This window comes from Anomalospiza imberbis, chromosome 3 (genome assembly GCF_031753505.1).
Source record: "Anomalospiza imberbis isolate Cuckoo-Finch-1a 21T00152 chromosome 3, ASM3175350v1, whole genome shotgun sequence".
Taxonomy (NCBI): Eukaryota; Metazoa; Chordata; class Aves; order Passeriformes; family Viduidae; genus Anomalospiza; species Anomalospiza imberbis.
Window position 1 is genome coordinate 65,779,627 of NC_089683.1, and position 21,664 is coordinate 65,801,290.

Genomic DNA, 21,664 nt, shown 5'->3' on the forward strand with positions numbered 1-21,664 from the left:
CTAGAAATATGGGCAAGAAATTCAATTCCAGTTGGAAATATAATAACTATTATGGAATTCAGTTCTCCTTCGGTATCAAATTTCACCTTTGTGTATACTCTGTCAGTGATGGACAAGCACAATTAGGGGCTTTTGTGTGTAGGCAAGATGTTGTTAACTGTTAACATGTTGTTTACTGATTGATTTCCTTTGGACTTTTGGAGGGGTCTGGTAAAAAAAAAATCAGTGGGGTATTGGAGGGATATTTTTATGTTTTGATAGGTCAGAGAGCTATGAGATCCTCAGAACTTCCATAGACATCCTAGGATAGTATAAGTTAGTTCATGAAGAAAGATGTGAATTCTGGTTGTGATTGGAGTTGGAATGTAGAAGAATGAGGAGAACTTCAAAGAGAAACTCGTGGGTAAAGTTACTGGGAAGACCTTTTGATAGTGAGACTTAGGAGCTTACTAAGTGTCTCTCCCCAAGGACTCCTGTGTCCTTAGTCCTTAAAGAAAACATTTCCCAATGCAATAGTTTACGTCAGTAAGGCAGTTCCAAGCACAAAAGACAAGATGATGACTGTGAAGAGCCATCAAGGATTTTGAGAAGGGTGCTCAAGCTGTTTGCTTTCTGTGAGAAAGTTGTCATTGTGTCTTTGGATGTAGGGAAAGCAGTACTGTTTCTTGATCATTATTTTAAAAAGACTTTGGATGCAGTCTCTCACAGCCAAATCAGAGATACGGACAAGACAGATGACCCATAAGGTGGGAAGACAGTGTCTGGACCATTTGTGTTCCTCCAGGGATGGACCAGAGACTGGTACAGTTTATGAATTACAGTTTATGAAACAGACTGGTACTGTTATGAATCCAGAGTGGGATGGAGTGCATTCTCAGCAGGTTTGTGAATGACACTAGACTGTGGAGAAATAGTTCTGTTCCCATTCCTTGGGGCCTCAAGAGGGAGGGATGGTCTGACAGGAACCCCATGATTTTTTAAAAAAAGCTCCCCAAAACCCCAAAGCCAGTTCTTGCACCTGAGAATGAGTAATTCAATGCATTGGTACAAGTGTGAGCAGGATTGTAGCCAGACAGGAAGAAGTGTTTATGTTTTTCTGCTTAGCACTTATGAGCTCATGTCTGGAGTACCACGGTTGGTTTCAGACAGATAGTGAGAGATTGGAGAGAGTGCAGTGCTTGAAGCACAGGACGTATGAGTAGAGCAGCAGGGGAGCTGACTTAATTTAATTTGGAAGAGAGAAGGCTCCAGGAATTTCCAGCTGCTGTCACTGCATACCTGGTGAGTTGTTACTATAAAAGATGGAGCCAGGCTCTTCTTGGAGGGGCCCTGTGGAAGGAAAAGAGGCAGTGGGAATAAGCTGCAGCAAGGGAGTTGGGTGTAAGGGCAACAATTCTGCATAGGAGGTGTAACTGCACAATGGAGTGGGTTGCCCAAAAAAAGAGGCTGTTATATTTCCATCTCTGTCAGTATTAACACTTGCAGTGGATAAGGCCCTTAGCAGCAGACCCAGCTTTGAAATTAGTTCTTGGAATTGCCAGGAGGTTTGACCTCCAAAGGTCTTCCAACTTGTGATTTTCTATGATTCTCTGTGCTAGTGCTCTATTAGCTTATAAGTGACAAGTAAAATAGTCAAAATGATGGTCCAGCAGTTTTTAGCTGTGGGTTGCTCACTTCCCATGAAAAGGAGCTTCATGACTTTACTCCATGTGAAAAAATTCTTACTTCTCTGCTGAATTTTGATTTAAATCGGGGCCTGCTATGATTCTGCTGAACAGCCACAGCATGTACTCATTTGCAAATCCTTTTGCTGTAGTCTAACCTCAATGGTGGTAATGCAGTACAGTCAGGCACTTGGTGCATATCTGAATTATGTGCTTATGATTAGAGGACATTTTAATATAGCATAAAACTTTGTCATATAACCTTTCCCCCACTTCTGCATTTTCAGATAATGTTTTCAGAACTAAAGTAGAAGACACACAGGTTTTGTACATCTTGAGTGATGGGGCTGGCCTAAATGAAACCACTTTGTTTTGCCATTTGTCTAATAAGGATCAGTGCCAAATAAAACTGTATAAATGGGTACATTATTGTAAACCCTTATGCTCTCTAGCTTTCAATGTATAAGGGAGCATCTCTAGAAATAGAATGGTTTCTTTAACGTGAAATAATAAGGAAAAACAAAATAGGATAGGACATAAAGCTTCAGAATTTCAGTATTCTTGAGTGCTGTACCAGTCATTCCTATTTGCAAATAAAATGCAGCTTAACAAAATTTAAGATAGGTTCTAGGATATAGCGCTTTCTTTAATAACATTTTGTAGTAATGTGGAAGGGAGGAAAGGAGAGAGGAATATTTCAAGGCATGCTTTTAGAATCCTCTTACATTTATTTAAAGGCAACTCTGACTTTTAAGCTGGAAATATTTTGCTAATGCAGCAAAAATGAATCTAAAATATGAGGTAGTTTTATTAAAGCATGAATGTAGCATTAATGGGAAACTTGACTTCCATGAACTTCACATGTTTACAGGAGCTGGATCAATATTTGATATGACATCCTCTTACCATAGTATTTTGCCACAGTGCTTTTTGATTGCTGCTATTTTCTAGGAAGCAGTTTCCCCCCGCTCTTTCCCTTAGGGCTTAATTACCCATCCCAGATTCATGAAGTTGTGAAGCAGTAGTTGCCTAGAACAGCATAGTGCTTCACCAGTTTGTGTCTAGAGAACTTGACAGTTTTTTCTTGTCTTCTTCAGACAGATCATTTGAGCTTATTTTTAAAAAAGTCTGCACTCACTAGGTAGCTGGGAAAATAATGCTCTTTGAAGATGTCCTGTCACTGTTAGTCATCAGGGACTCTGGAAGGGTTCTGGCCTCCTTTTTGCTTTCCCCTCTGTTTTTAATCAAGACAAACTGTAAGAGACATCATGTTCCAAAGTTGCCCTGAGAGTTTTCTATTTCATATCCACTGCTTGCAGACCTGTGTTATGTTGTGGCTGCTCTGTGATGTTTTCATGCTGGGCATTCTTGATACACTTTGGTGCAAAGGATTTTACTTCAAAGCAAAAGTAACTTGCTCAGCCCTGCATAGTTGGGTAATTGAATGTGGGTGGAAGATGTCAGTGGTGTTTTTGATAATTGATGTCCTGTGTTGTGCTACAGAGAGCAAGTCTTCATAGTCACACAGTAATTATATTTACTGGTGGTTTATGGTATATGGTAAATATGGTATGTGTTGCAAGTGAAGTAACAAAGTGAAATGCTGCTCAACTCAAGTTGTGCCAGGGGAGGTTTAAATTGGATATTAGGAAAAAATTCTCCACTGAAAGGGTGGTCAGACACTGGAATAAGCTGCCCAGAGAGGTGGTGGAATTAGAATTCCTGGAAGTGTTGAAAAAACTGTGTAGATGGGTTGTGTAGGGACATGGGTTAGTGATGGACTTGGCAGTGCTGGGTGAATGATTGGAATTGAAGATCTTAGAGGTCTCTTCCAACCTTAATGATTCTCTGAATCTGTAGATGCTCCCCATTTGCTGATGAGCCCTGTGTTTATGAGCACAGTGTTGTGATAATAGGGCAAGTGCTAGTTTCTCTGCACTGGTGTTCCAGATTTCTGACCTGGAGAAAGCATCCTTCCTGGGGAGAAGTGGAGACTTTGGCTTTCAGTGCTTGCTCAATTCTTGGCATTTCTGCTGAGACTGCTGATCAATTAGTGCTAATTGTGTTGGGTTCTGGATATGGTCCTAGAACAGTCATCTGAGGTTGCTGCTTTCTGTCACCTGCCGTCTTTGGACTCAGTTTGTGAGCAATGATTTTTGCTTTCCTATTTTTTTTTCTTTATAGAGGGGATGCATTATTAGCCCTGAAATAATCACTCACCCTTCACACTCAATTTTGGGTGTTCCATATCAAGTACTGAAGTCTCTTGGTTATTATTCTCTCTTATTTTTTGCTACAAAGAGGAGTATTCTTTTGCTGCAAGTTCCAACACAACAAGCTATTTGAAACAAATGTCTTTCTCCTCTTTCTGTTACTGAAATTAAACTTTAAATTTCAGAGGTTAAACGAAATTTACTCAATATTTGGGATTCTTGGGCACGTCTGAGAAGGATGGAAGCATAATGAAAGTCACAGATTACACAAAATCTCCTTACCCCACTTTTTTCTTTATTAGTAAGCAGGACAATTTCCTCTTTTGGAAGAGGGGGAAATGCACCCGGAAAGAAAAGAGAGAAGCCTGCCAATGATGTTTCATTTCTTTGCTATGTATTTGCATCAGGAGTGAAAAGCAGTGAAATAGCAGTTTGTAGGCCATTATCTTTCACTTCATGTAGCTCAGCAGTGTAATGATAAATAAACTCTGAATTTCTTTCCATATTTCTCAGTAAGAAGAATACAGTTTTAAATGATTCAGCTGTTATCTGTAAGCAGATAATTTAGCCCATCTGTGGGAGGCTTTCATCCTGTATAACATTGTTCCCCCTATATTAAGGGTACTTCTAAATGAAAATAAGGGAGATAATTAAGGAAGTTCAGTTGAAGAATTTGGATCTGGACATGACCTTCCATGAGCATTGTCTAAATGAGCTGATGTGATAAGGCACTTACATAGGATTAGTTAAAATAATTTAGATTTAGAAAACAGGTGGATTCTAGAATTTTTGCACTAAGCTAGTATTTTGATTAATACTCATTTTATCTAAACTTCCTTTTTAGTGGATCTCTGAGTTTGTCTTACTATTACATGAAATCTTGAAATTTACCATTGCATCTCAGACTCCATGGGATGAGGAGAGAAGTTTTGTTTTAGTTGAAAACAGGTGTATTTCCTCTCATTTTTTTCAGTGGCAGAAGTGTGGTAATAATCTCTTCCATAAGGAGAAACTGTCACTCTGCCAGCAGAACCTGAGTACACATTTTGCAAGTGTTTGGTTGTGACTGAAATGGGGGATGGAGGTGAGGGATGTTCTTTCAAAAAGCACTGAAAATATGGGTTGCCTTTTAATTATGGTGTCAACTATTGTTTTAATTGGAAAAGAGTGCAAAACAACCCCAAACTATTTTGTGGAGAAATCTTTGGAAGTCGTGATCAGGTCCTAGGGACTATAGCAGATTTTATCCATTGGAAAAACCTCTTGTTTAAACTATGACTCAGTAGCATAAATAAAGTATAGCCTAGCTTTCTGCACTTCAGGAGTGCTTTTTGTTGTCTAAAGCAGCCTCATTGATTGCCAGTACCAGAGAAAAGTTTCCCACTATGGATTAAAGTCAATTCAAGGAAGGAAAAGTGTCAGGGGGAATAGCATTGCTGGAGCTCGCAACGTGGTTTTACTTTGTCATTGCTAGTAAGAGACTGCAAGAGGAGGGTAACTCCTATTACCTGCTTGGGTACAATGACAACCAGTTGAGATTGTCTAAAGCTACTCACCTGTTTCTGTGGCATAGAAGGTGATACTCATTTGGAACACAAGTAGTTGTTGGTACACATGCTGATGGTAACAGTGATCAGAAGGGTGTTTCAGTGGAATGGTCCTGTGTGGCTGAAGAGCAACCAATTATTTTCCATGCATTTGTAATGAACTTTTGGCTTTAGGTTAACAGATAATCTTCATACAAGAAGAAACATGAAAGAACAGTTGTATGGAGTAACAAGTAAAGCATAGAAAAGATGAAAACCAAAGGAAAGATAGCCAGTGTGTGGTAGGCATCATAGAATGGCCTGGTTTGGAAAGGACCTTAAAGAGCATCTAGTTCCACCCCCACTTGCCATGGTCAGGGACATCTTCCACTAGACCAGGCTGCTCACCATCCAGCCTTGACTATTATCAGGGATAGGGCATCTACAACTTCTCTGGGCAGCCTGTTCAGTACCTCACCACCCTCATAATGAATTTTTTTTAACAACTAATCTTACTGTCTCCTCTTTCACTTTTAAACCATTTCCCCTTGTTCTATCACTATCTGCCCATGTAAAATGTCACTCCTCCCTCTTTTTTTATAATTCTCCTTTAATTACTGGAAGGCTGCAATGAAGTCTCTTTAGAGTATTCTCCAGGCTGAACAACTCCAGTTTCTTAGTCTGTCTTCAAAGGAGAGGTGGTCCAGCCCCCTGATTGTCTTTGTGTTCCTCCTCCTCTGGACCTGCTCTAACAGGTTCATGTGCTGAGGGCTCCAGACCTGGATTCAGAACTCGAGGTAGAGTTTCATGAGGGCAGAGAAGAAAGGGAGGATCCTCCCTTGACCCACTGGCCACACCTCTTTTGATGCAGCCCAGGGTGTTATTGGCCTTCAGGCCTGCAAGCTCACATTGCCAGGTCCTGTCCAGCTTTTCATCCACTGGGTCCTCCAAGCTCCACAGGGCTGGTGTCAGTCACTAGTCTGTACTCATGTCTGGGATTGAGCTGACCCAGGTGCAGCACCTTGCACTTGGAATTTTTTATCTTTTTAACGTTCTTGTAGTCCCACATCTCAAATTTGTCCAGGTCCTGATGGATATTAAATGTAAGAATAAGCCAACAGGATGCTTTGGTCCAAGACTGTATGATTCACTGGGTTAAAAGTATGTTAATCTTTAAAACTCAGTGTTCCAAATCAAAATTTGAGGAGACAATGAAGATTTTGTTAGTGAGCAAATAGAGGCTTTAATATTACTGAGGTCCAGTACATTATTGAGAAGGTGTGTATTCCCTGGAGGATCATGTTGGTTGTGTTGAAATGTAATGAACATGCTTTTAGAAAAAAAGAGACATTATAGGCTGAGCAAAAAAATTACAGCTGTAAGGGAGAAGAAATTAAGCCATCTAGTAGTGTTACTTTTGCATATTTTATTAACTTGGCTGTCAGCATGCCCACTGTAAGTTTCTTGTGCCAGGTGAGTGCCGCTAGAAGTTGTGTCAGTCTATGTATAAACAACCTATACCATTTTTGAATCAAGGACAAAGAAACCATATAGGCATAGAATATACCTATTTTTTTCTTGTAGGAAATCAAGGGAAAATAAACTTACCTGGTAGTTGTTTTGATACTCTCTGAATAGCAGATCTAGAATAGCATGCAATAAATTTTATAATAGAAATGAGAAGGTGTAGGAAAGCTCTACACTATATCTTTTCTAGGCTTTAGTCCAATTCCATAGGACATGTTGAAAGGGAACTGTGATTTAGATTATCTTAGAAAGCCTGGGGCATAAAGCTAAGTATAATAATTTGTCTTGTTTAGCATTGTTTAATTTGATTATAAAATATGTTTAGATTTTATGACTGTTTTGGTATTGTCCCAGCATCTTTCAAGAGATAAGTCTTTGGCAGTGGCATTTGTGTAGTGACTTAGGGAAAAATAAAATGATATTAAAGACACTTTAGAAAGAGAAACATTTGGCTTACAGTTTATAATGGTGGTATGAATTTCGTGGTCTTGTTTCACCTAATGGTATTTACTGGCATGGTTTTTGAAGTCAGAGTCAACACACTGAAAGAGAGCTGGCAGTTGGTCATTGCTGCACTTTGGAGTACGGTGGATTCAGTTTGTAAGGGAGCCTGAAACTTGTGCAGGCAGGGTGGCCAGAATAAATGAACCTGTTAAAAAGACATAAAATAGCACAACTAGGCACTGAGTTCCAGAAAACACCCATCTCCCCAGTTGTTGCAGCACTGTCTGGTTCAATGTTTTAGTAGATGCTCTAAGGTGAAGGTAGAATAAATTCCTGTTGTTGCAGAAGAGTGAGAGACTAGGTGACATGAAAAACTGCTCTGCAGAGTTTCTCAGTAAAGGAAGCAAATGAGCCATGATCCCTAGACAAGTGCTGACACTTATGTTGATTTTTTTTTAACCTTTCCCCCCTTCCTGAGACCCCTAAAAGTTTCACCAACAGAAAATGAATGCTTCTTGCTTCTGATACAGCCCCTTCTCAGACTTCGCATTATTTCTGTCATTTGGCTGCTTCAAGCAGCAGGACTGTCAGGGTTTGCACAAAGTACTAAGACATAAAAGAAGCTACACCTTCTTATTGTTTGCTCTTGTGCTGTAAATCGATGCAGATGCACAGGCCATCACTGCCTGTGGCTTTCTTTTTGTAAAAGAGAGTACATTTTAATTTTTCGCAGTGGAAGAAAGCAAAACAAAGGGAAGTAAATAAAGTACTGTTCCTTTTGATATCTTGTGGCTAATTTTATTCTTTATAATTTGATCACAGCCATGGGAATTCTGATACTATGGTGATATCTCCTGATACTGTAGCTGGTTCTGGCAACTTCCTTTGCATGATCATTTGCATTAATTTTCATATGTGCTCCTGAGGAAAATAATGACTCCCTCTTCCCCGCTTTTTTTTTTTTTTTTGTGAAGTTCTGCAAAATGGTCACCTGTCAGTTAAAATTCAGTGCATTGAAAGGCCACCTACTGATTCCTCTGCAGGAGGCACCACAAATACTTGGTGTTTACTTTTTGAGGGATGAGGAAGCCCTCTTTCCTCTTCTCCATGAGCACTTTCCCAGCTGAAGCAATGTAGGTGGAGATGTAATTGTAAACATAAAGTAGAATGAAACCTTTTGTTGCTGTGTGTTTTGGAGAAATGTATTTCTGATTTTTCTAATGAAGAAAGGCCATGACTTCCAAGTAGTGTTATTCTATACATTGTCCACTTGTTGTATTTGCTTCTGCCATCTGGCTTCACTAATAATAGGAGATTTGGCAAAGAGAATACTGCGAAACGTTTTCCTGTGGCACAATTGTTATGTAAGTTCTTTTAGGGTTAGACTGTCTAGAAAGTATTAAATTGCACTGTGCCTGTGATCACAGTGAAGCTGTGCATGGAAAGAAATGCTGTTCCCTTATCCATTCTTGTCTGTCATGGTATTTTTATAGATGTGTGAATGAGGTGAGCTGTGTAATTCAGCCTGAGTGATAAAATGGATTTGATTTAAAATGAGATACATAGTGCTGTGAAGGTATATGACATGTCTTCACCCAAAAGGGCCTTTGAAATTGCAAATAGAATTTAGCAAGCAACCTTCCTAAGAACATCTGTTCCTGATGATAGGCAAATACATGCCAAATTTGCTACTGGTGTTTAGAGAGAGGTATAAGTCGGGTACTTGTGGTTCTGCCGCAGCATTTCCTTTGGAAATTTTAATGTGTCAAAAATATTTTTTGTTGAGGTAGAAGCCCCACATTTTTTGGCTTGCATGTGGAAAGATGAGCTATGTATACAAGGGTTGTGTGATGCTATAGATAGCATTGGAGATGGTCAAACTTTATTTCAGATAAGTGAGTGATTCTGGAAGTTACTTCCCTTGTATTTGAAGACACTTGCCTTGTATTTGGGGAATTCCAAGATGTACATATGAATTCAGTACAGAAATATCAAGTAGGCATTTGAGGTGACGTTATCTTCATGTTTCTAGTACAGAAAGAAATAATCTGAGTGGTGAGAAACAGTGCAGATAAAGGCAAAGAGGCTGCTTGTCACCTAGTCTTAGCTCAATGCTGAGATAATCTCTTCCTGTGTTACTTAAGAATATTTGTCTGGTCTGTTTAGGAAAGGTTTTTACAGCTCCTTTTAAGAAAAATTGAGTCACCTTTTTCAAGCTATTAAAAAATTTTTTTTTAGTATTTTGTTCTGATGTACAAGTTAAATTTTATTCCTTATAATTGAAAGAAGTCCTTCAACTCACCACAAACATGAATTTACAGTTCAAGAATGTATTCCTGTGGTAGTTTGTACATATTTCAATATATATTGAAAGACTATTGTGCTTTCTCCTTTCTCCTTTACTCCTTGGGTAATTTGCAGTTTATTTAACTGTTTCTGAGAACTAGTGAAGTTAAGGTAAATGATGCTTACCACCATTACTATGTTTCCAAGGTTTGTTATGCTGTCACTGAAGGATATTTAGTTAGCCTGACATGATTGATTTTGACAAATCATGTTGACTAATTTTCTTCTTATGTATGATGTCGGTACTGCTTTTTCACAGAAATTGAAGTAAAGCTTATGGACAGTAAATTCTTAGCTCCTTTAATCCCTAATTTAAAGAGTAGAGTTATATCTACATTTTTCTGCCATCTTCTGTTGGTACTTGGAGATAACTGCTAATAGCTCTTAGACACTAATGGCCTATTATCTAAGTATTATTCGTCAGATTTAATAAGTTATACATAATTTGAGAAAGCCACACTTAATACTTTTGGCCTTTTCTCCTGTTGAAGCTCAGATTTTTGCTACTTCATCTGGGTGTTTAAATAATTATCTGAAACACAATATTCCTCATTAATGAGATTGGAAGCAGAGGAAAGTATTAAACATTCCTTCCTTTTCAGCATAATTACTTAATAGCTTCCCTTTGTGGTCTTATCACTGGCTTGAATAAAAAACTGCTGTTTTCAAAAAGTAACATCATAGATAAATACAGGAATTAAGGTATCATTTATTGAATTTGTCTCTCTAGAAAGGAAATTAACTGTTTCCTTAGTAGGATGTTTAATTTTGAAGTAATACAGTAATTTTGTTGCATTGTTGATAAAAATAACAGCTTGTCTTTGAATTTAGCAGTTGGGTCTGCAGGCAGTGAAGCAAAGTTTGGCAGGATGATGTAGAAGTGAGTCTGGAAATAACTGTGCAAGCAGTCTGATCCGAACCTTGAACCTCAGCATGTGTGTCATTACATGAATGCCTGAACTAGTGTGTATATCAGACACCTTTGCCAGTTTATGAATATCTAGTTAAAAAATAACTAATTTTATGATACTAGAAATCAGAGGCCTTTTTTGAGCAAACACCACCTATATCTTAGGTCAAGGATTTGGCAATGTCTTTATACTTGAAGGCAAGTGTGGAAATGAATGATATCTAGTAGCAATGACACCTACTGTCACTCTTCCAAGGAGGGTTGGTTACATAAGGGTGTTTGTGCAGATCTTGCTGAAATGATAACGTGCCCAGTTGGCACTGAAAAGAAGGCAGGGATTTTGCCTCAATTACATTCACAGTGGAAAAGATGGCATTTTTGGAGCCTTTTTTTGCTATTTGGAAACTGAGCATATAATGGAACATGTTTTGACAGTGAATGGTGTATGGAAAACAGGCATAAAGAAGACTAAAACCACAACAAAACCTCTCTTCTGATCACTTTAAGCATGGATAATTTAAGTGGAGGGAATTAAAAAGGATTATGAAATTGTACATTTTTACCTTTAAAGGCTGTGAAAGGTTTAGTAGTAAGTAGCAAATTTTTTAAACAAATGGTAAATGTTTGAGGGCACTGTATCATCTTTTAGGTTTGCTTAGAGAAATTCCAAAAAGCTCCATGGTGGTTCACAAACTGACTTTTTCTGAAATACACAATACAAATTAGACATGCACAGATATTTAAGAAATTATAATATGAAAAACTAAGGCAAATGATACTTCAGTAAAGAAACCTAGTAATAATGAAGAATATTAAAGGGTAGTCTAATGAGCTTTTTGATAAGAACACTTGTATATGCACAGAGAATACTTGCTTCTCCTGGAGTTGGCAATGTATCTTTGGTTTGGAACTTGTTAGCTGTATGGAATCTTTGTTTAAATTAGGTCCAGCAGTGAAAATAAGGGGAAATAAATGGATAATATATTTATAAACAATGAACAGCAAGAAGATACAAAAGATTTAAGTAATTAACCTGACTGTGCTAACCTGAAAATGCTTTAGTGTTTTTATACCTTCCTGTTGTTTTCTATTGTCATAGGTTTTCTGCTTCACAAGCTAGAAGATTGTTTTTGGCGCATCTCAGAGGAGGGTAGTTTTTGGTTTTGTTTCCAACATATATCTGTTTTATAAAGGATTAAAATGCCTCAGAAAAGCTTTTTCTGCCAAAAGAAGCTTGCTGCTTCTTACTGCTGCCTCTCATGCTGACTTGTATTGAGGGTCTCTCTTTAGCCTCTCAATTCTCTGTTTCTCTTTGAGCTTGGGCTACAGACTGCCTTCAACTTCTGCACTCCTTCAACCACTGCACAGCCTGTGCTTGTTCAGTGCTCTGCTTGTTGATATTCTTGTCTCCAAGCTCCTGAGTGTCAGGATAACACAAGTAATTAATCAGAGAAAGCTGATCATGCTTCGCTAAAGTCTTAGGCTTAAACCATGAGGTGGTACCAATGGGAAAAACTGTCAAAGCCCTTCAGTTGGAATTCCTGGCTCACGTCTCTCTGTAGTCTCTTCTTTTTTTCCCCCTTCTAAAAGTGGATGTATGTGTATGTGTGTGGATGCTTAGTGTCTGAGCAGGTTTAAGGCGGTGGTGTTGTGGAGTTTTTTTCTGTGCTTTTCCTCCCACATATTTATGTATTCATTTATAGAATGCTCATTTGTATTTTCTGTATTCTCAACAGGACATGACATTTTGCAGACTTGAAACAAATGCCATCTTTTTCCAGCTTAGGGTGGTCATAATTTTCTACCTATCTTATTAAATTGCCTTGCTGAATTTTTGGTGTCTCTTGACATTGTTTTACAATTGTGGTCTGTGAATGCATGGTTAAAAAGCTCTGCATGCAGCAGTAAGATTCCATTATGGACAGTTAAAGAACTATTTAGCTCTTCTCTCACCTTAGGCTCTTCAGTGTATGTACTAAGAATTTATTATTAATAACTGTTTCGCTGTTTTGAAATAACGGTATTTATAGTTGGTAATTATGTCAGCATTTATTGAAAATAAAAATAATAAAAACAAGGCTTAAATTTGTCTATCTTATAGTAGCTCTATGATGAATGTATGGGGTGTTTGCCATCTAAAAAGATGTAGGTTACTTCTGTGTGAGGTGTCACTGGATGTCACTATTTAGCATCTGGTAAATGAAATTTTCCTTTTTATAATCATTCTGACTCTCTTGGGAATAGGGATTTATATTTTTACAGCTTCAATAAAGAATAATAAATTACTTAAGTGTTTCATAATTTAGGGTGGAGGTAATCTGTAAATGAAAAACTTTTTCAAAACAAATAAGCAAGTCTCTTAACATTATTAATCTAAACTAAATTTGTGTCTCCATTTTTCCACTTCTATAAATTTGAAACATAATAAAGAAAAGCTTTTTATGATGATGGAGTGGTCTACTGGTTGCCAAATGTCTGTGAAAGCTACTCAGGTTAGGGTTCTCCTCCCTACTGTGTAATGAAAGACGGTGATTAAATTCACAGAGCTGCGTTTAAGTTGTTCATCATAAAAAAAAAATCTGAAAAGCAAAACCAGTCTCAAAGGCATTGATAATGTTTAAAAAGAGGAAACTCTTCACATTTTAAATAAAAAATTACTTTTTTATCATTTAGAACTACAGCTGTCAATTCCTGTCAATGTGTGACATATATACTCACACATGGTCTTAAAGGATATGAATTGCTGATACATCCACTTTCAGATTCTCAATTTTCCATGCTTTTTTATGACTCCTGGCTTATATAAGCAGATTTCTCCTTTTTAAAGATCATCCTTGGTCTATTGTATGGGTTTGATGTGTGATAGGTCATCTGCAAAAAAGCAGGAGTTGGGTTGCAATCATTCCATAGTGGGTGACATACCAGCCCACATGGAGTTGATGATCAACCGCTTAAAGGCTTCAAGTCCTAGATTTTCTGGTAATTCATTCCTTGTTATAAAATAGTAATAGTGACACTTATCTTGGATGAAAGGAGATGCTAAAGTGAAGAACTTTTGATAGATGTTATTTTTCCTACATTTTCCATGGATGTCCATAATTCAAGTTTAGACAAATTTAATATTTTTAAAAAATAAATGTGTAGGCATGCAGCATGTGTCTTAATGTAGGGAACTTAGTTTAATTAGGTAAAACAGTAAGGAACCAAAGAAAGGTGATCTAATGCCTGACTCTTTCTTACAGGCCCTCTATTCTGTATTGTTCAAGATGTAACTTTACACAGTCATTAAACAATTATGCAGACTCACTGAATTCTGGCTTTGGTATTTAAGTACTCTCATTTTTTCCTACACCTAGAAGGTTTGAGAGCAACAGTCTCTGCAATATTTAATAAAAAATAAAAAAAATTATATAAATATCAATTTATCTTGATTAATGTTGCCTTTTATCTCATGGTCTGCTTGATTCTTCAGGACCTTTGAATGCAGGAAAATCTGTTGGTGGGAGACTGAAATGAGAAAGATCAGATGTGAAAGTGTATTGCCCAGGAAGGCTGGGTGTGGGTAGAAGCAAGTAAGCAGAAAATGAGATTGACACTTATTAATGATGACCAGGGTAACTCCTGAAACTCAGCCTGATTCAGGGTATCTTTAAATCATGTGAGGACCAGAACAGTCACAGGGCCCCTGAAGCAAGTATTCCCTTGCTTGTCATGGGCATTAACATGCAATGATTTTGTTCTGTAGTTTAACTTCGTCTCAGATTGTGTAATACATTGAAAAGAGGGAATTTTTAGCCTTCTCTCTGCTTGTTCTTTATATTCTAATAGCAAATAATTTTTAATGTATTGCTGTAGACCCAAGGTTGTGTTTATTCCACTGCATGATTGCAGTTGTAGTTTAAACTCGGCTGGCAGTTAAGCATCATGCAGCCACTTGCTCTCTCCCACTCTGGTGGGAAGTGGAAGAGAACCAGGAAAAAAAACCAAACATTTGAGTTAAGATAAGAACACTTTAAATAACCAAAACAAAGCAAAATATAATAATAGTAATGAAAATAAAATATACTACTACTAGTACTACTAACTGTAAAAATAATAGTAATGGTAAAAAAAGATCACAAGTAAAAAAGAAGCACAAGTGATGTAGAATACAATTGTTCACCACCTGTGGGCCAATGCCCAGTCCATCTCTGAGCAGTGATTGGTGACTCCTTTAAAGTAAATGAAGTTGCTTTATAGTTGACATATGTATTTGTTTAGAAAATACTTGACCTTTAACAAAAATGTGCAAGCAGCTTTATGTAAGATGCCAGTTTCTGCCTAGAGGCCTTTATTAAGTGAAATAAAAGAATAGATTTTTTTTTTTTCTCTTCCCTGGCCCCTTGTTGAAAATCAAATCATTAAATAACTACAATAATAATTTGAATCACAATATTTACTTTTAGGAAGATAATAGAGGGAATGCCCTCCATCTCAGTATGGATTAATGAAGGTTGGAGATTCTGTCACCTTCCAAAGAAAACTTTATTGCTCTCTGTTTTTTTCATAAGTTTAATCACTAACTAATTAGTAAGATTTGATTTCATTGTCTGTTTCTTAGGTTCAGCAACATACAAGTGTTACTTGTATTCTTAACACAGAGCTGTTGTTCAGGAAATATTTTTGTGGCTGTGACCTAAGTTAAACTGTAGTTCATCTGACTGGTCATCACTGTGTCTTAGCTGACAGAAATGCCAGGTCTTGATGCTTGTGCTCACTTTGGGTTGAAAGTTTGTAACCTGCAGTCAGTTAAGTGAGTTGATCTTTCACCCTTTTTTGCATAGTGTTGTTGGAAGTTGAAAACACCATGCAAAATTGAATGCTGCCTATTCTAAGACATTCTAAGAATGCTGCCTATCTCTAAGAGAGTCATTAAAGGCAAGAGTTGTGTCTAAATGACAGAAGGTGTGTTGTTATGGTGCCCAAAATGTTCATCACTAGATTAAGTGCTTCCATCTGCAAGGCAGAGTAGATCGTGGTGTTGCCAGGCAGGTAACATCAGTTCACATGTCCTGTTCTCTTCTAAGGCAGTAAGAATAACTTGTCATCTTTTCATGTTTATACTTTGTCTATTACACATCAGTGTTTTAAGAAGAGCTTGTTTTTGTTTAAAGTCTCCATAAAGCTTTAGTGTATTCCCTGTTCCTAGAAGTTTTCAGTAGCAGAGATGTTTTTAAAATGGTGTTCACTTTCAATGTGTTTTTGAAGGGAAGAGTTGCTAAATCTGTTTTTCCTGTTTTCTACTGCCCAATATTTAAATTGCGACCATGGATTTTGGATTAGGATACCGACTATTTTAACTGTGAAATTGCTACTCCTAGGAGTGGCTGGAGGTTAGGAGTTATGAGCATTCAGGTGGATTTTTTTTACCTTTTTTTCTGTACTGTATTCAAAAAGCTTACTTATGAATTGAGTGTTCTTCTTCCTACCTAGTGGTAGCACCTCAGTTTACTGAGTCCTTTTGTCATTGTGTTTCTTGATTCTTTACTCTACTGCTACTTCAGCTTGCTTTGGAGGGTGAGACTGGCATAAGAATCCTGTGTGTCTTTCACAGCATCCCTGTGACCTGGACTGTGAAGTGATTGTAGGCACCCTCTTTCTTGCAATTTTCTCTTTCAGTACAGGGTGGCTGAGTTTTACTGTGTCATTATAGATCAGCTGACAAAAAGGTCACTGACAAACCACAATATTAGAGTTTCTGCAGTAAGTTCAAGTGCAACAGACATGCATAGGTTGTTCTCCAGAGTCCTGATCTCTCTGGGCAGCAGATATGTGAAAGAAATCATGACAGCCTTTAAGAAAATTTGAATTGGCTTCCGAAAATAAATGGCTGTTTTAAATTACTGTGTTTACCCAAAGGCAAAACAGCTTTTGATTAGATGCGTGTGTGAGCATACATTTTTCTTAAGTGTGGAGGAAATTGACTTTATATGCAAGGCACTCAGTCTCGCCTGCTTTAGCCTAGTGCTTTGATACAATCTCTCTCACTGATATAACACCTTCTCCAGAGTTTGCTGTGCCATAGCCTCAAGCAGGTGTTTGTCCTGATGTGTGCTGCTGGCCAAGGAGGCAGGAAGGCTCAAGCAGTCTCCAATGAGCAGTGTGCTGCCTGGCAGTGAGTGTGTGCTATGGATTCTTGCATCAAGTTTTGCTGTTCCTGGGGTGGAGGAAGACACATTTTGTGCCACCCCACCCAGCTGTCTGTGGTATGATCTTAGTCAGGGGGTCATCTGTGCTGAGATTCCAGAGGTTGGGAGATCTGATTATGGTGAGCTCTTGAATTACTATAAGCAGTATAATTATTTTATCACTGATAAATATTACTGCAGAGTCAATGAGTAGTATTTTACTGACAAATCTCTTCTTTCAGGCCTTGATGACAAGTTCAAGTAAATACAGAATTTGAATACAGATTTGTATGTGCAGTTCTGTGCATGTCTCTGTAAAATAAGTTTGTCAACCTAGGTCTTGTGCTGGAAAAAAGATTAACAACATCAAGGTGTCTCAAGCACACCTGAGAACTACAAAATTTAGTACTCAAGCTGTCCAGCTGGTTATTAAAATCGTTCTTTGCCTAATTAGTCTTTGATAACTTGTCACTTAATAGCCTGGAAGAATTATGTACAAAAAGTTATAGAGTTTAAAGGAAAACTGGAGAGGAATGGAGACTGCCTTGAAGTTCAGTGTAAGAGGTGTAATAAGCTGGCAGCAGCAGTGTCTGCTTGTGAATTCGACTGCTGATTTGCTTTTTCCTGAGATTTAGCAGAGGCACTTCAGTGTGCTTTGGTGCCTTCCATGCTGACACCAGTGTCAGCTGAGACTTTGCCAGCTTTTTGAACCTGAACACGACCTGATTTAAAATCAGCTTAGAAGCTTTGTGTTGTGTTATTTCATCAGTATTGTAATGACGCTTCTGAAACAGGCACTGGCAAAAATATTTCTCTGCTCAAGAATGTTAATGACATTTTAGATGCAGACACTTTTGCATAATATGCACATGGGCATGTGTAAATGCTGGGCAGCTGTACCAAAGATCCTTGTATATGTTGGCTTATTCCACCATATGTCTGTGGAAAGTGACACAGTTCAGTATTGCTGAAGATGTAGCACTTAATCTGCTGAAATAGATAATTTATCATAAAATTGAGTTATTGTAAATGTTGATTCTTTACAAGAAAAAACAGCGTACTACTATGGGAGCTAATCTCTGGGATAAGGAGAAAACAAAACAAACCAACCTAGAAAAACAGCAGCCATCCTAGATATTATTTTCCCCAAATCACACTGAAGTTTAGAACAAATTAATCAACTTTAATCCAGTTGCATTTTCTGTTGGCAGTAGATTAATGGTTTTAATCATTATTTAGCATTTATAGTGCATGATAAGAATGGCACTTTAAAGAAACAGAAATTAAAACCTGAAGAACTTGCTGTCTTAATCAAAGCAAGTCATTAATATTATAAAACATGATCAGAGACAACCTGTTCTAAACAAGCAGTGTCTGTTTCTACACTTGGTTGCAAGCACATTGTTGGCAGGCTTCTTTAATTGTGTTCTTAGCAAGAGAACCAAAATAGGTGATGCTAGCAGTAGAAAACAAAAAGTTGTAGGGGAGCTTAGCGTGCTGGAAGGGGAATCCTTCCCACGTATCCATGTAGGAAGTAGATGTAAGGCATAAATTGGGGATTGAAGGGAGTCTCCAATCAGTATGTGAAAGTGCTTGGAAAACAAAATGGATACAATCAATGCTCAAGTTACTTGGAGCACTTGAAGAAACTGTTTTATACCTGATATACTGAGTAGATTGAATTTAAATGTGATGGTCAGAAAGGAAGAGGTTGTGCAGCTGACAGGAAAGAAAGGTAATATAGGATTTTTTCCTAGCAGGTCATGAGAAATATATTCACTTCATAAATATCCTAGAGGGATGGAACATTATTGATTTAAAACAAGTCATGGTGTAGTCACAGATAACTGAGAGGATAATGAGATTGTTGTTTATGGAGCTGCTGGATGGAAATAAGGTAGTTTGTCTGTGCAATGTTACTGAAATAGCCTTTAGCCACCACCTCTGGTAACTCAAAAATTCAAAAGCAGTAGCTGCTTAAACTATAACACTTATTAAGAGTATCAACACAAGTCTTGGCAAATACTGTGTGTTATGGAATATAGTTCTCAAGCCATTTGTGCTTGAGAAAAGAAATCAACTTACTGGTACCCTGCTTTCTTAGTCCTATTGCAAGTATTCTACATCTTGCAGCCTCATGTGGTATTGATATTTTTCACTCATTTTATGTGAAGAGAAAATTATAGGGTATTATCTGTTACCCAAATAATTCCAAATGCTGCATGTACAAAGGAAGTGTGCGGTGCTATGAATGAAAGCATTTTATTTATCTCCCTCAAAGTGTCTAGAAGTAATTACTTCCAGTCCTGGTCGGCTATATACTGAATTCAGATCTGCTCTGAGAGTAACCATCTTCTTAAAATTTAGAATGGTATAATTACTTTAGAAGTAAAATCTTTGCCTTTAAAATATACCCACAGAGTTAATGTCTCCATTTTTGTTTCAGTGAAATAGGGTGGACGGTTTTATTTTTTTTTTTGTTGTATTAGCTCCTGACGGGTTCTGCAAGTAAACCCAGAACTCTTTCAACATTATCTTTGGTTTGTTTCCCCTTTCTATAGCAAAGTGCCATCTGTTCAGTTGGCAAAAAATTAAAAAAAAAAAAAGGAGGATTGCATGTTTCTTCTTGCATCCATGGAGAAATTTGGGATATAGGCAGATATAAAGATAGCAAGAACTATTATTACTGCAATTTTATTTATTATTAGCTCAGTATGTTTTTCCCCATACAAAAATTCTCTGGCATTCAAATGGCTAGTTTTACAATGCTGCAAATTCCACATAGAAATTAATCAGTTGTATACAAATGCTGCATATGCATAGAATGAGTATTCAGCTGCATTGTGGGTTTTTTTCTTCTGGTTGTACAACATTTAAATTTATCAACAGAAGTTTAGTGAGTTTCATATACTGTGCAAAGGACGTCACCCTTTACCTGCTTTATCAGCAGAGCAGCAGAATCTGAAAGGTTTCTAAAGGGAAACTTTAGAAGGAAGGGAATGATCCTCCCACTAAAGAAGGGAATGGTCTTGAAAACTGTAGGAAGTTGGAGCGAGACAGAGTGCTGAATCTGGTAGCTGCTGTTCAGTGTCATTGTGATGTGGCTCTCTATTCAAATCAGAAATGGTTTCTTGAGGGAAATCTCTTGTAGCAGCCTTGTCTTTCCTATTTGGGTTGTATCATCAAGTGCAGAATTTAGAGTGCAGAAACTGTTCAGGGTGAAACTGCACTAGAAAATAAGTCCCAAGGCACACAAAGCATGGTCCAAAGGCACTGGTAGGCATGCAGTCTGTAGGGTCATTTAAGAATTAGCCTGAAGCCCTGAGGACTGAAAGAGGACACATAGGAAATGTTTGCATTCCCCAGGTCTGTTCCTGTTCCATTCCTGTGCTTCCTGATGCAGATGTGGCCTGTATCACAGCCTGTCTGCTACATTAATGTGCAGGAGCATTATTATAGTTGAACAGGAGAAGCACCGCTATTACAGTGCTCTTAATCAGGACAGCTCTCCCGGACCCTCCTTTGGTCTTACTGAAGCAGGTGCTGTGCAAACAGATGAAAAATATTTTCCATGCATTGATTAATCCAAAGTGCAAAGTAGGAGGTGAGTGGATAGACCTAGGTATGTAATCAGAGTGGTAGGGGACAGGGCCACCATCCTCCTTGTCTAAGAAGTTGAGTATGATAAATACCGTTTAATGATGTCATTGTCATACAATAGGATGCCACTTTTCCTAGTGGTACAGTGGTACAGATCTGTTGCTCAGACTTGAATATGAAGGGTGCTTCCTGATTGCCTGGTGGAACTCAGGAATCAGCTGAGAACATCTGTCTGTGTATTCTCTGTAGAAATACAGGTGCTCCCTGACCTGCCGTCTCTCCTTTTGTGCCCCTTTGTTCAAGGTTTGTGTTAATGAAGAAGAAGTTTGGTAGGTTAAGTCTGAGCATCAGCTTCACTTTTTGTGGCTTTGTGTTTGAAAGGCAAGACAGACAGAGGATTGTAGAGGCCAGAGGATTGACTCAATTTTTTTCTTTCTGATTATGAATTTCTAGTGTATACAAAATATTAGGAAAACATTATTAATACTGTCTTGTTAAATAATAAAGTTAGGAGATGCTGTTTAAGATCAATCATGTAACTTTAATTTGCCTCCCTTGTATGCATGCATTATGATTCAGTCCTTAATAATATGTTTTTGCAGTCTTTCCACTCTCCTCTTACTTTGTTTAGTGTGCAAAAGCCAATACTTGCTTACTGAACACCTGCTCAGTTTTTATTTTCCCTCTTCTTTGTAGTTTAATATGAGGCTCACTTCCTTTTTAGATCATGCTGTTTGAAATCTTTTGTGAGCAGTATTTTTGTCAGACATATTTTTTACAGTGCTGTAGAACATTATTTGTGGCCCTATGGTACCCAGGTGTTTCAAATACAGTGAAGTTGTCTGCTAAGCTGAGCAGTGTACCCTTTACTCAGTTTTGCAATTAGAAACAAAGTAGATAAACCATGCAGCAGCTTCTGGATCCTTGAAGATGCTTTTCCTTGCTTATCTGTGTTGTAAGTGATTGCCCTTTTCAAACCTTTTGTTGTTCATGGAATACCTTTCACTGACTTTATCTGAGACTGCGGGCTCTTGGCAGAGAGCCTTCAGACTGGTGCCTGGGGTCTAAAGTCCAGCATCTGAACACAAGGAATGTGGTTTTGCTTCTTTTGACAAGTGTGGGAATTGGTATGTGATTTTGACAAACATCCTCCAGGATTTTTGTGATGGAGGTGAAACTAGGTATAGACAAAGTTTCCTATTACTAAATATCTAGTCCAGTTGTTTCAGAATAACCTTCCTTTCTTTTGCTGACAAGGTGACTGAGG

The 21,664-nt window shown here is 37.8% G+C and overlaps 1 protein-coding gene across 4 annotated transcripts in view; it reads left to right on the forward strand.

Moving 5' to 3' along the window:
* Positions 1–21,664, forward strand: part of UTRN (utrophin) — a 302,322-nt gene that overhangs the window by 132,165 nt on the left and 148,493 nt on the right. Inside the window, exon 1 of one of the 4 annotated variants that reach the window (XM_068184868.1) lies at positions 4,941–4,961. The exons of the other annotated variants lie outside the window; for them this stretch is intronic. Within the exon in view, the coding sequence (XP_068040969.1) occupies positions 4,956–4,961 (6 nt within the window). The 5' untranslated portion in view covers positions 4,941–4,955. Of the gene's footprint in view, positions 1–4,940; positions 4,962–21,664 lie in introns of those variants that run through there. 4 annotated transcript variants of the gene reach the window in all.